General features: G+C 34.9%; 1 protein-coding gene across 1 annotated transcript in view; it reads right to left on the reverse strand.

Moving 5' to 3' along the window:
- The window catches only part of LOC150108776 (transient receptor potential cation channel subfamily M member 2-like), a 685,147-nt gene that overhangs the window by 18,346 nt on the left and 651,129 nt on the right, over nucleotides 1-15,672 (reverse strand). Inside the window, exon 20 of the mRNA XM_090410077.1 lies at nucleotides 1,617-1,746. Coding sequence (XP_090266203.1) covers nucleotides 1,617-1,746 — 130 coding nt within the window. The remainder of the gene's footprint in view (nucleotides 1-1,616; nucleotides 1,747-15,672) is intronic.

Here is a 15,672-nt window from a genome sequence, read left to right on the forward strand (position 1 = left end):
TGACTGCTGTTTAAATTCTGGTATGTAATGGTGAATCCAAGTCTCATCCATAGTAATAAATCAATGCACAAAATCAGTTTTTATTCTTGTTAAAATGCTCCAAGCACCGTTCAGAGATTTTCATGTGAGTGTGTTTTTGATCTGCTGTGAGCAAGCGCAGCACCCATCTTGTACAAAGCTTTTTCATTTGCAATTCTTCATGCAAAATATATCCTATATGTTCTTTTGAAATGCCCATAGTCTCAGCAATTTCACGCGCTTTAACTCACGCAAATTAATCATATGTGATCAATGATTTCGCGAGGATCATCTTCAAGGCTGGTGCAGCCATGTTTAAACTCGGCAGCCCATTTCTTAATTGTTAAAAACAAAGGATAAGAGTGCCCATAAACTTTTATGAACTTCGAATGAATTTCTTTTGATGTTGAACCTTCTTTTATGAAGAATTTTATAACTGCACGTTACTCAATTTTATACATTTCAAGGGATACAGACACTTTTGCTTCGGAGCTGTATAAAAACAAACTACTTGATAGAATGACTTGAATTTTCACATGGATGCTTATGACAGATGTACCAATTTAGAAAGAAAAAAAAATCTTGCCGATAGTGTTGCTATCTGTGGTCGAGGCTGAGAACTTTTCAGACCACCCTCATATATTATAACACAGACTGATAAGTAAATAATTATTTATTGACTACCAGCAAAATATCAGCAATAAGTCAGTAAATAATTATTTACAAGTCTGTGTTCTAATATAATATATACTGTCAAAATTAATCAACAAACAAATCAGCCAAGAATCACAACATGAGTTCAATATAGTTGCAAGACACTATGTATACAGACATGCTGTCTTTTTTTTTTTTTTTATGGAAAGAAAGCAGGATATAAGGTAAACATCAGACATGGCAAAGAATCGCACAGACCATATTGCTGACTGTCCACAAAGCCACAGAGGTGCTTAATATGCAGCAATGAATCACATTAAACTCTTTCAGATTAAATGGATGAGTGCAGGTGTGCGGTACCTGGATAGAATGCTTTATATTATTCCAACTGTGAAATTTGGTAATGAAGATAAGCAGTCTGGAGCTGTTTCTCCTAGTATGGACTCAGACAGGTTGCAGTCTCCTTAGAAGGATGAATGCCACTGGATATGCAATAGTTCTGGATTATGTAATGCTTCAGGTTTAGAGAACCAACTCATGTCTCTTTTATCACAACAATGCACTATACTGCAAATATATATTATGACATAGTTTGGGAAAAAGTAAATGATGCAGAAACACTTGGTCAGCATGCAAAGAATCCTTACTTTCACTTAATACAATACTTTTTAAAATGATTGCAACATCAGGTGCAGTCCAGGAACACAGGCTTTTTATCATTAAGGAACAATGGCTGACTCATTATTAGAAAATAGTGGTGAGTATGCCTTGAATGAGATGGAAAGTGAGAGCAGAGCCAACTCGCACAACAGTATTTAGATATCTGAAATTTAGATTTTTCTCCGAATGGTGCTATCCTGATGCATGCACAGTATCATTAAATAACCATTAGCAAGCAAGATATCTTATAAACAAATTTAGATCAAGTGTTAACATAGCAATACCTTCTTTCTATATGAAATATTTTAGATGATATATCCACTTCAGAAGATTTTTGCTGTTGCTGAAGATATACTGATCTTGCCTGATGTTCAAATAGTGTCATGTGACCTATGTCATTTGCATCATTTTCATCTGAAACAGAAAGGCATTAATACAGTTAAATTATTGTTATATTATTATGTCTTAAAGGAATTACAATGCAGAAAAGTGTGTAACTTATTAAAATTTTTAAATTAAATTGGTTGTCATAATATAAGCCAGTTATGTTAATAGATAGTTTATAGAAATATATGGTAGACAAAGATATATTTTAAAAAATGGTTTGACACAAGTATAGGAATTTAGAATTTATTTACAACTCATATATTTCGCTCATTGTAACATGAACATCAACATTGTTCAGGGAGAGAGCAAAAGAATTGGTTACAGCATTCAAAATATTTACACAAGAATGATTCAAACAGAATGAATCATACTCTCACACTTTTTAGGCACAACTGAGTGAGCAGAGATTAAAGTTCCAAGACCTAGGTTAGGCAAACTTTTGTAATTTAAAAAAAATAATAATAAAAATTATGAACAGTCAAGGAAAAGACAAATGAATTCAAAGCTACTATAGTATAACATCTCTGTCTGATTCCAATGAATTCTATGTCTAGTGGCAATGGCATGAAAAGCAAGGCCTGAACCCTTTGATTCTAGAAATCTTATGTTATCTTGGTGTTCTTTAATGCTTATCCTAGCAGAACAGCCAGTCTATTCAAAATAGCAACGTTGACATGAACAAGGTCTTTGATAGACACCAGGAAAGGATAATGGAGACATTTATCTTTAGTAGATGGTAAGAAAGAAGACACCTTTCATGCTTGTTTGAAAATACAGATTGTATTTGGAGAATCCTTGCTATTTGTCACAGTGCCATGGGTTCAGAAGACCCTTTGAGGTAGGACATTGAAATCCTCTTCACATTAGATCTGGTGAACAAATGATAAGTATCAATTATTTTCAGGATGGTGGTTTATTTATATCCATTAGACAGCAAAGTGATTTGTATTTTATTTAATTCTTCTGACAGAAGAGTCTTTGTCCAAAGAGCAAATTATATATGCTTTGTGTAAAAAACTTTTGATAATACTTGTCTTGAGTGAAGGATGATGATGTGAAGCTGTGTGGATATACCTACCAATGAAGGAAGGTTCCTGTAGATGGAAAATTCAATATTGCCTGATATATATATATATATATATATATATATATATATCATTAACAAAGCACAACCAGATATAAAGTTAAGGAAAAATGGAATTTAAAAAAAAAAAAAAAGTTTGCCTTTCAGATGTGCCATGAATAAGCCAAATCAAGTGAGACAGGACTACCTATGGCTGTTCCTTCTACTTGCTGACACAATTTGTTCTGATGTGAAGCTTTCTGCACTGATGGTAAATTTTAAAAAATTAACATCCTCAATAAACTCATCTTGTAAAAACTGAAAAGTATGTTTGTAAATAGATAAAACCTCAAAAGAGACCATAATTTCGTGCTCCAGCAAATGAATATTTTTAAGTTTCTCCTTGAAGTCAAAACTGCTTTTAAGGTAGGCGTTGGTTTCAAAGAAGCTTTGAAAGGTATTTAGCTAAATAATAAGTAGGAGAACCAATGCAATCAACTATTGGATGTAGTAAATAACCAGATTTGTGTACCTTAAGAAAGGCCATAGATACATGGGGAAAAAGCATGATGGATTCAGAAATTTTCAACAGTGTTAGCATCTGAAGAATATGTTTGGCCCATTGATTTATTTAAGTTGTTTATTTGGCTTTGAGTAGGATCCCTGCTAATTATAGTATATGTTAATCTGTTCTGTAATAAAGCATTTATTTTGTGATTATTATCTGTGGTATCTATCAAAACAGTTGCATTCCTCTGTCAACTTTCATGACGACCATGTTAGCATTTCAACTAACAGAACAAAGAGCATGTAGTTCTGGTAATGGAATATTTAAAGAAGGAGGTTTAGCTTTCACCTGACCTCATCCCATATCACTTTTTCTTGTTGTGCAAGATGAACTTCTGGCTGAAATGGTGTTGTTTTGACACGACTGAGGAAATTAAAGGAAGAATCACAGGAGGAAGTTACACATGAGGATTTCAAGGGATACATGGAATCATAGAAAAACTGCTGGGATCGCTGTATATATACATTCCTAATGGAACTACTTCAAAGGAAATGGTGGAAACTAGGAGTTAGGGTAAGTAATTTTTTTATGGTCAAATTCTCCAGACTTTTCGGTAGCACCTCATATATGGAGTGACATTAAAAGACTTGTAATATGGATGGAGGAAATAAGGAGAGTGGAATGAAAGATGGCTGTATGAATGAATGATTTGCAAGTGATGCTGCATGGAGATTTGATTATTAGAAGTGTGCTGAATGAAAGGATGCACAACTTGTTTCTCTAGAGGTAGAATAAGCAGAGTGATTGGGGCACTAGATATGAAAAGTAAGTGAGCTAAATAGTTGGTAATAGTAGTAGGAATGAATGATTTTGTTGGAAACAAGGAGAATGGATTGTTGAGTAGAGGTATTCAGTGTGATGCCCAGGTATAACATTGGTGAGCTGAGATGGAGAGCAAAGATGATGAAAATAGCATGTTAATAGAGATGTGCAAGGAGAAAGAGTGCATTTTGTGAATGTGTGTGTAATGAGCTTGAGGGACAAATGGAACAGTGTAATCTGCTCTTAAAGTTACTTTCAGTAACTCCCTCTCCAGATTAGTCATCTGAAGAGGGAGTTACTGGAAGGGAGAATAATGACTATGGAGAATGGATATGAGGAAATAAGAAACAATATTGAAAAGCAGAAGAATAAGCTAACATAGATTAAAAGACAGACCAGAAGAGAGAGAGAGAGAGAGGAAGTCAGGGTGGACAGGGAAACACAACATGAGAAGGGTGATTGCTTGAAGTGAATGTGTGGGCTAACATGAAAATAACAGGATGTGGGGGGGGGCAACATTTAGGTCTGGACAAGGTTGAGAAATGGATAATGAGAGAGAGAGAAATAGCCAAGAGGAAGGTGTGTCACATCTGAGAAGTGGTGTCATTGGGGCTTGTTGCAGACCCAGAAATATAATATGTATATACACAAATGCCAGAAGCATAAGAAAGGAAAGTAAAATTGCAAAGCCTGAGTTTGTACATCCAAAAATTATTGGAATAAGTGAGAGGTAGTTAAGTGAGGATGGCATCTTGACAGGAATAGAGATAGAAAGGTATGTTGCCATAATGTAAAGGACAGTGACTTTATTGTTTCTTGAGAAACAATAAAGTCACTATTGTTTCTCACTATTGATTTATAAGTTTCTTGAGAAACAACTACCTCAGACAGTTTATAATTGAGGATTTCCAGGGATAGATGGAATCACAGAAAAACTGCTGGGATTGCTGTATACATCCCTAATGGGACTACTTCAAAGGAAATGGTGAAAGTATCAAAGAGATGACATGTAAGAATCAAGAGGTGATTTCATCACCTCTTGCTCCAGTTTGTGAAAGTAACCATAAAGTGATTACCTGGGTGGTGTTCAGATATATGAGGCTATGAGAAAAGGATATATGTAGAGCTACAAGGTTAGTGATTATGAAAATCAGAGGAAACAAGATTGAAGCTATATTATGAAATGAAGATTGAGTGAAAATGTGTTCAATCTGCTTAGGTGCTATTCATCTAAAAAGCAATGTCTTTTTTTTTAATTGCACTAGTGACAGTAAAAGATTATTAGTTCTTGTGTCTACATGTTTCTAATATCCCATGAGACAAAGTTAAATAAGACAGATATGAAAAAGATGAATGAAGAGGATAAGCATGCAATCTGGAGGAAGAAAGCATTATGAAAAGTACAGAAACAGTAACAATGTCGTGATTCTTTATACTAATGCCAGGAGTATCCAGAATAAAGAAGATGAATTGGTGACACTGATAGCATTAGGCTGTCCAAAGATTATTGGGATCTCTGAGATGTGGTTCATGGAAGATGATATACTTACAGGAATAAAAATAGCAGAGTATAGCATTTTTCGACAGGATAGGAGGGGAAAATGCAGTGGTGGAGTACTACTTATGATAAATAATGACTTATGTGCTCTCAGGGTGGAGGACAGTTGCACTAATGGTTTTGAAAGAATATAGTATGAGGTAGATGTGGACAAGACAGGATATTTAGTGGGGGTATTACTAATAGCATGGGAGCATAGAGGATGAAGGGAAGGAGATGTTTATGCAGTTGAGCTTAACAAGTGCATGAAGAATGATTGCTATAGGAGATTTTAACTACAGCAGTATAAACTGGGAAGAGAAACTGCATGTAGTAATATGGAAATGGGATTTCTGGAATTCTTGAGGGACAAATGTCATAGGCAACATGTAGGAACATGAGGTTCAAGAGTTTTGGATTAGTTCATAGCATCAAAAGAGCTGATTATAACAGATGACATCTCTGCCCCCCCCCCCCCCCCCCCCAGTTGGAGGGAGTGACGATATGGTTTTCACTTGGAAGAAGACTAGGCATGCAGAAGTATCAAAGAAGGAATGTATTTGGAATTATAAGACAGTTAATTATAATAGTCTTAGATATCAACTTGGGACAGTTCCATGGTGGAAGGAATTGGAAGGGTGAGATATCACTAGTGTTTGTAAAATTGTGAAGGAATATTTATTAGCAGCAATAGTAAGTTGCATACCACAGAGTGAAGAGGATGACAGACAATATCAAAACTGTAATATGAGAAGAGATTGGCCCTGAGATCCAAAGAAAATCCTAAGAAATTTTTTAGCTATGTGGTTAGTACGAGGAAAAATGGTTGTGGAAGAATGACATTGTTGGATAAAAATGGGAATAGAGTGACTGATGCAAAGGACATGGTGGGGAAGTAGATTTTAATACTCTGAGGATAGGACAGATTTGGGATTTAGAAGTGCAAGAGGAAAGAGTGTTTCAAATACTGAGTAACCTGGATATCAATAAAGCAGTAGGACTGGACAGAATTTTGTCATGGGTTTAAGAGCATGTGCTAAAGAACTGACAGCTCCATTGACCTGGCTTTCAATGAAAATCTGGTCAAGGAAAATGTACCCAAATAGTGGAAGGAGGGTAAGATAGTGCCATTGCATAAGGTTGGTAGCAAACTAGAAGTGTCAAATTATAGACCAGTTCATGTTTCATCAGTAGTTGTTAAGATCGTGGAGAAATTAGTGAGGGACCATATACAGCATTCAGAAGATGAGGGTAATGCTATGGATTTGTTAAGGGGAGCTCTTGCTTTAGTAATATGATTGCCTTTTATAATAAAGTGACAAGAGCAGTTGATGAGGCAAAGGCATATCCTGCCATTTTTTTTTTTTTTTGGATTTTACAAAGGCATTTGATAGGGTATCACATGATAAACCAATATTTAAGTTGCAGCACATGAGTTTGAATGTCAGGTTAGTGAAATGGACTGAGGATTGGCTACCTGATAGGTATCATAGAGTTGGGAGGGGGGGGGAGCAATATCAAGGAGTCAGAAGGTTGCAAGTGGGGTCCAACAGGGCTCAGTACTGGGACCTGTATTGTTAAATCTTTCAGTTGTTTGCAGATGATCCAAAGATGGGAATAGTTATTACTAATAGTACAGATGTGGTAACCCTGCAAGAAGATTTGAATAAACTGGACAGAGGGCAAATGAATGCGGGAATCGCTTTCATGCAGTTAAATCTAAAGTCTTGAAGTTCGGGATACATTGATGGGATGTTGAAAATTTGTTGGAGGAACTTTGCTAGAGGAAGTAGAGGAGGCAAGGTATCTGGGGTTGATGATTGATAGAAACCTGAAATTCAGGGAACATATTGCAACGGTGGTGAAGGTAATCCATAGGATTGCTGTAATTCTGAGAAGAATGCTGACCTGCAGAGAAAAAGAGTTATCATTCCATTGTATAAAGCCCTGATCAGATTACACTTGGACTATTGTTTTCAAATTTGGTCCACAGGGTTTGAAGGGGATAAATTAACTGTGAAAGCATGCAGAGGCAGATAACAAAGATGGTATCAGGACTGTAGAATGTTAGCTGAAGGAATGTGGACTGCACAGTTTGGTAAATAGAAAGAGAGGTGGTATGATTGAGCCTTTTAAACTGTTGAGAGGTAGTTACAGGGGGTTGACGCTGGGGGAGCATCTCCAGAAGTTACGAAAGGAAGCTGTGAACAAGAGGGGGGGGGGTGAAGAGTGGTTTCTTAGCATGGAGGATGGTTGAACCATGGAATGCATTGTCTGATAGAGTGGTGACAGCATGAATAGTCAATGAGTTTAACAAGTGGTATGATAGACTGTTTTCTAGGATGGGTCTCCTATGATGGGTCTCCTATGATTTTGACTCTATGCAGGCCTGAATCATCATCATCATAATAATAATAATAAAATGCAATGGAAATTCTAGAAAGTTCTTCGAAGAGGGTTTTGGATGAAGACCATAATTATTAATAATTTTACTGATTATTTTGATATCATATCCATTAGAAATAAATGTTGCTCTGATAGTGGACAGTTCGTTATTTAAAAGAAAACTAGTGGAACACAGCATATGTGCACAGTCAACTGAAGTTTTAATCTTGCCAGATTTTTGAGTAGGATGATGATGTGATGCAGCATTAATGCATTATCCAATATGTATTGCTTTCCTATACTGAAAACTGTAGACTGCCATTAGGTTGTATTAAAATTAGAATATCTAGAATTCTTGGGTTTACTGAATTAATTTTCTCAAGGAATTCTTGCAGTTCTGACTATGTAGTTCCTTCTGTCTGTTTAAAAAATTTGTTTCAAAATGAAAAGTAACCTAAATTTAAGACAGAATCATATGATTTCACAATATCAGAAGGACAATCATTGCATAATAATTTTATCCTATCAGCAAGTGGGATGTTTGTGAAGAACATAGCCGACAAAGGATGACCTCTTTGTAATTCATGATAAAAATAATTATTTCATAAAACTAAATCTTTTACTTAAGAATCATACCACATAGAGATGCATCTTAAGAGATCCAACTCAATCACAGGTCAACAAACTTAATAGTTTCTGGAGAAAGTTATCAAAATGTTAAAACAGTTCATCATGTCACCATGCACTCCTCCCCGACTTTATGGATTGTGGAAGATACATAAAGAAAATATTTTTTAAGATCGACTGTTAATTGCAAAGGTTGTCCCTACCTATAAATTCTCAAAGCATTTATCCAGGCTTCCCTCCACATTTACTGGCAATTCATCATCCTTCATTAAAAATTCAGAGAATTTCAAAATCAAGTATTACGATTATCTTTACAACTTACAGATCTTTTAATCACCTTACCGATCATTATGGATCAAATACGCATCCTCATACACTTCGTATCCATCATATATTCCAATGTAATATCAATGGTATTATAATTTTGATATGCACTTCACATCCATGATAAACTGGACATATATATACGTCTTGGCCGGTAGCGTGGTTAATTAGTTTTGACATAGTTACACTTCCAAACATCATACTTGCTGATACAACAGAAATAGTATGCAATGATTTTCCTCCTGATATTGTGAAACTATTTTATCATAAATTCAAGTTATTTTATTCAAGCTACATATCAAGTTACTTTTCATGTCAAAACAAATTCTTAAACAGACAGAAGGAACTGCAATGGAATGATTTGAAGAAATGCTTAATGTTTGTTTTTTTCTCCTAAACCATCTATAGAAAATGAAAATAGAATTCCTTATTCTCCAAAAGATAAATATACTCATTTTTCTCATCATGATTTTTACAGAATCCCTTGCTTGTGTCAACTTTCTTATTATAGGCGATGGGTCGTTTACTTCAGATTCATTTTAAAAATATGAAATTTATTTTTATATTAAATTATTATTATTAGCTGCCATAGCGCAATTGGAAAAATAGCGAGACATTGCGCCCTTTGATTGGAAAAGATCTGGGTTCGATTCTCATAGTGACGAGGATAATCTTTAAATAGGTTTTTCAGTTGAAGGTGAGTTAGCCGATCTCATATGGAGGTAATGGGTTTTTTCTCCCGGAAACTCAGGTTTTTCATCCGGCGTACAGACAAATCGGCCTTCAGAACACATGCAATTTAGAGACAAAAAATACTGTTGTTGGTGATGGATGATGGGTGATAGATGGTGTCAACGGCAGTAGTGTCATAGCTGGAGAATTAAGTAGTAGTGGAGAGGATGAGATGTATTTAGCAAAGTAGAGTAGTGTGCCCTCCCACGATGAGTCCTTTGGACTCCCTAGAGGTGTCACATAATAATAATAATAATCATTATTATTATTATTATTATGTGACATTTCATTTCATTATGTGACCAGTATAATTTGCTTACTTTTTTGATCTCACTCAAAGGAGTCACATGATAGCACTCAACAGAATAAAAGGCTGCTCTAAGTGAACTGTGCTTGAAGGAGGCTCTTTTTGTGAAGGAATAAAGTTGCAAACTTGAATGTCTTGTAATGTCTCAAAGACATCATCTAGATGATTTCAAATGGGGGAGAAATTATTGGAAAGCTTGAAGAAGCTGCACTGATATTGCCAGCGAGTTTGGAATTCACATAGCCTCGTATTCAGGCTCTACATTTCAAACCAATGGAATGTGTTCCAGATGCTCGCTAAGAGGTTACCTTCACTCTACCACAGAGCATGAAGACAGATTTTTGGTTATACCAGCAAAATGTAATCATTGCACCACAGTAGGTCAGCTCCATTAAGCACAGGTACATGGATATCTTGAAAAACTGTGGCAAGATATCAGTGAAAAGTAGGGCTAAATGCCCAAAGACCAGTAGTCTGCGTCCCTTTATCAACAGCTTATCATAGAATACGCTTTCTGTAATGTTATGTTATGTGTATAAAAATTGGACAAGACACCAATGGGTTAATAATCTTTACAGATCAGAGTTGTTTTAGTCTTTCCTCTGATTCTATATGAAACTTTATCTGGCATGAAAGTGGTACTGCTTACCTTTGTGAGAATGTTCTTGAAAGGGATAAATATGGTGGTGCTGGGATCATGGTGTGGAGCGGCATTATGTTTAATGGATGCACTGAGCTACAAGTGCTGGGTAAAAGGGCTATGACTGGTGAACGATATTGCAATGAAGCTCTTCAGTGTCATGTTCAGTAGTTAGGTGAAAAATTCATTTTTATGGATACCACATCATATTATACATTAACAGTGGAGACACTTTTGGAGAACGAGGATATTAATTAATCGAGTGGTCAGCATGTTACCCAGATCTCAACTTCATAGAATACGTTTGGAATGCAATAGGGAGATATACTGCTGCTCAAAATTCCCCACCAGAAAACAAAAAATGCCTTATACTTGCTCTGAAAGAGGAATGGGTCAGTTTTCCTCAAAAACTCCTGAATCACTTGGTGCTAAGCATGGTATTATGTTGTGAGAGCTGCATTGCAGCGGACATATTCCTTACTGAAATGTCTCGGCATAGTTTTCTGTAAGTACTATACATTAATTTCTTAACTACGTCCTTAGGGAATTTGTAATTTTTCCAAAAACATATTGCAATTTAATTTGCATGAAATTAAATTGCAATATATAATGCATTTTTTGCATAATATAATTTATTATGTCCACATTTGGCTGTAGTCAGTGGTGAGTTATAAGGGGCTCGCGCGAGCCCTTTGTTAAATTTTTCTCAAATTTGCGAGTCCCTTGTTCTTCTTGTTTACTTTTTTATTTTTTCAAAAGAAACAAAAAAAAACATAATTATTTGAAATATATTAAGCGACAAACTCATACGGTAACCTACCAAAAATTAGTCTATTCGGCAGTGTATAGATTATTTGGAATTATTGTTTCAACTCCTCTATAATGAATGCACCCAAGTTTGAAAATATGATAAGCGCATGCCCTATCTTTACCCTTTTGGTAGCCAATCGTAAAACCAGTAGCCAATCAAATGTTTTATAAAAGATTATAAAATATTTCATTCTTATTACATTTTGATAGTTAAAAATGTTTTTCTTATGTAAGATAAATTAACATAGTTGATTGTGTACAAATATTTCATGTTTAGATCAAGAAATATTTGTTTAAAAATGATAGCCTTTAGAGGTTGATTGTTCTCTCATACTTTTTGATTGGAATTTGTACAAGCTGTATTAATAAAAGTTTTTGTGTGAAATACGGCTTTTTTTTTTTTTTTTTGCTCAATGATGCGAGCCCTTTGTTAAAATTTCCATAGCTCAGCACTGGCTGTAGTCATGAAAATTATTTCATATACAGGCAGAAATATAGTTCATCCTTAGTTTTGGACAACAGTGTACTAAGCCAAGACTACCCTTCACAAACCATGTTGTACTGTATAGAGTATCATATTCCATAGTAAGGTACCGGAGAAATCACCAATTTCTCCAATACCTTAGCACCTCTCCTGAGATGTTAGTTGACCTATAATTTGCTACTTATTTCTTAGAGCCTTATTTATGCAATGGGATTATTTTGCTTTCTCTCCCTTCCATTGGCATCTTTCCAGCTGAGGCTTAAATTAAACAACTTGGTCAGAGGAGCTGATAATTCCTTTGCACATTCAATATATGGGCTGATATGCTATCTAATTCCATGGCTGTTTTAAGCACTTTCATTTCTTCAACCACAATGTGGTTGAAGTGTGGTTCTGTTATCCCCCCCCCCCCACACATCATCACTTTTTATAAAGTCATCCTTCCACAGTTCTTCCTTCTTGTGCTTGCCACACAGTGTTAGAACTCTATAATTTATTTTAGCCTCATCAGTTAGCTTTCTCTCATAATTAGTTTTAGTCCTCCTTACCATACTGTTCATGGGCATGCTGATCACCTTTTTCTTTATATCCTTCCCTTTCTTTTTGTGCAACTCCTGCTTAATGAAGCTATTCATCCATCTAATGCCTACTTGATTTATCCTGCTGACTCTAGGTATACATTCAGATACTGTTTTCTTCAACTTGACCACCTCCCATGCACCAACACCTCTCCCCCTACAAATTCTGATGCCATGGCTCTGCTGAAAGCTAACTTTTCAGCTTGTTATAATCTACTTCATAATTATATAAGAATAAAATTATATTCTACTCAATGAGCATGAGAAGTCTGGTTTAGCCAACCATAATTTATCTGCCAGACATAGAATTCTAGACTGGAATATAGCACAAGTTTTACACAGAAGTTATTTTTTTACATGAAAGATTATTATTATTATTATTATTATTAACATCAGACCTCCATAGAGTCTAAAGACTCATCACAGGAGAGATATTATACAAAAAAAAAAAGTTGCAATGCCAATGGACTGAACCCCAACTTCACAATTTTGAGAAATCTTCTTAAGTCACACTCTCCCTGTGTTTTATGAATAATATTTATTTAAATTCACTTACAGCTTTGAATTCTAATAGCTGTAGATGGAGCTATCCTCCTCCAATGAACAGCATATACTGTCACGTGCTTGCATCTTAAGTGTTGTTCTAATTTGCTTATCTCTTTCATCTGTATGCATTGACAAATTGCAAAGAAACCTAGCCAAAAATATTGCAAGTATTAAATAATAATTTTTCCATGCATGTTTTTCCATTATTGAATTTTATCATCATACGTCTTTATGTAGTTCTGCATGAAAACCGATTACTGCAACCTCACTGCATTAAATAATATATATATATATGTCGCAGGGAAATGATGAAAATAGGGATTTGATCAAATCCCTAAGGTATATGATCAATTCATGGAAGATGTTAAAATAACAACTCTGAGGGGTGATTTCCCTGAAGAAAGTAAGTGATTTGATCAAATCCCTAAGGTATATGATCAGTTCATGGAAGATGTTAAAATAACAACTCTGAGGGGTGATTTCCCTGCAGAAAGTAAGTGATTTGATCAAATCCCTTAACTGTTTTAGTGAAAAGATGAAATAATATTGTTTAGATATTAAAAGTATTTATTTAATAAACCATGCATTATTAAATGTAGAATAGTTAATACAACAATAGTCATTTAAGCTGATATTTTTAAAAACAAAAAAAGGATATTTTTAGAGAAATTTTTAACATTTTTCGTGGATACAAACTCTCCTCTGGCGTCCGTGCCAGCCAAACATTATGTGAGGAAGGTTGCGCGCATTTTTATTATTGTTTTCTATATTTCGAGTTTTATCAAGTACCTACCATAGAAAAATGAGTTCAGATATAAAAAAAAATCAAACTCTGACCGAATTTGTATCTGAAGAACAGTTCAATTGTCAGGACGTTTTTATACGATCAATTCACGGAAGATGTTAAAATAACAACTCTGTGGGGGTGATTTCCCTGAAGAAAGTAAGTGATTTGATCAAATCCCTTAACTGTTTTAGTGAAAAGATGAAATAATATTATTTAGATATTAAAAGTATTTATTTAGTAAACCATGCATTATTAAATGTAGAATAGTTAATACAACAATAGTCATTTAAGCTGATATTTTTAAAAACAAAAAGGATATTTTTAGTGAAATTTTAAACATTTTTCGTGGATCCAAGCTCCCCTCTGGCGTCCGTACCAGCCAAACATTACGTGAGGAAGGTTGCGTGCATTTTTATTATTGTTTTCTATATTTCGAGTTTTATCAAGTACCTACTGTAGAAAAATGAGTTCAGATATAGAAAAAAATCCAACTCTGACCGAATTTGTATCTGAAGAACAGTTCAATGAAACTGTCAGGACGTTTTTGTACAAGTGGCATGAAAAAGAAAAACCTTTGTGGACTAGAGAAAGGATAGAAGAAGCTGTCACAATCATTGAACAATTTAAATTAGCACCACTACTTAAACTGCAACAGACACATAAACAGTACTATTATGGAAAAAAATATGATGTTATGGAAGTAGGTACCAAAAAATCTTTGATTTTGAAGAGAAAGTCTGAATTCGATCCAATTGTGAAAATAGTACCAACGGAAAATTTTTACCACATACTTTGGGAAATCCATCAGTCAACTGGCCACGGAGGAAGTGATAAAATGCTGTATAGTTTGAAATCGAAATACCTAATACCTACTTCAGTTGTACTGGAGTTTTTAAAGCTGTGCACGGTATGTCATTCTAAAAAAAAATTTCCAAACAAAGGAATCGTTGTTTGCCTAATTATATGTAGTGACTTCAATCATCGTGGCCAAGTCGATTCAGTTGACTTACAGTCGACACCAGATAGAAATTACAAATGGCTATTAACTACCAGGACCACACGACGAAATTCAGCTTTCTTCGACCATTGACTAACAAAAAGAGCTGCTGAAGTAGCAATGGAGCTATTAAAAATATTTTTGGAAGTAGGTTGTCCTCATATACTACAAAGCGACAACGGCCGTGAGTTTACGGCTGCTGTCATACAAGAATTAACAACCCTGTGGCCAACGTGCAAAATTGTAAATGGCAGGCCTAGACATCTAGCTAGTCAAGGATCTGTTGAGCGATCAAATCAAGATGTGGAAGCTATATTACGTGCTTGGCTAATTGACAATGACACAAAAAATTGGGCTATAGGTTGTTACTTTGTTCAATTCCAAAAGAATTCCTCTTTTCATCGAACCATTAAACGATCACCTTACAAAGCTTTATTTGGAACAGAACCAAAAACAGGACTCCAAACCATTAAACGATCACCTTACAAAGCTTTATTTGGAACAGAACCAAAAACAGGACTCCAATTCGAATAAATAATTTGTGTTTCAATGACTATTGTTGTATTAACTATTCTACATTTAATAATGCATGGTTTACTAAATAAATACTTTTAATATCTAAACAATATTATTTCATCTTTTCACTAAAACAGTTAAGGGATTTGATCAAATCACTTACTTTCTTCAGGGAAATCACCCCACAGAGTTGTTATTTTAACATCTTCCGTGAATTGATCATATCCCTGCGACATATATATATATTTTCCCCTCCCCAAATATAAAGAAGTTTCTCAAATAAACAAAAC

Source organism: Typopeltis vanoorti, chromosome 2 (assembly GCF_054136105.1).
Source record: "Typopeltis vanoorti isolate ZY-2024b chromosome 2, IOZ_Tvanoo_1.0, whole genome shotgun sequence".
In the NCBI taxonomy this organism is placed as follows: domain Eukaryota; kingdom Metazoa; phylum Arthropoda; class Arachnida; order Uropygi; family Thelyphonidae; genus Typopeltis; species Typopeltis vanoorti.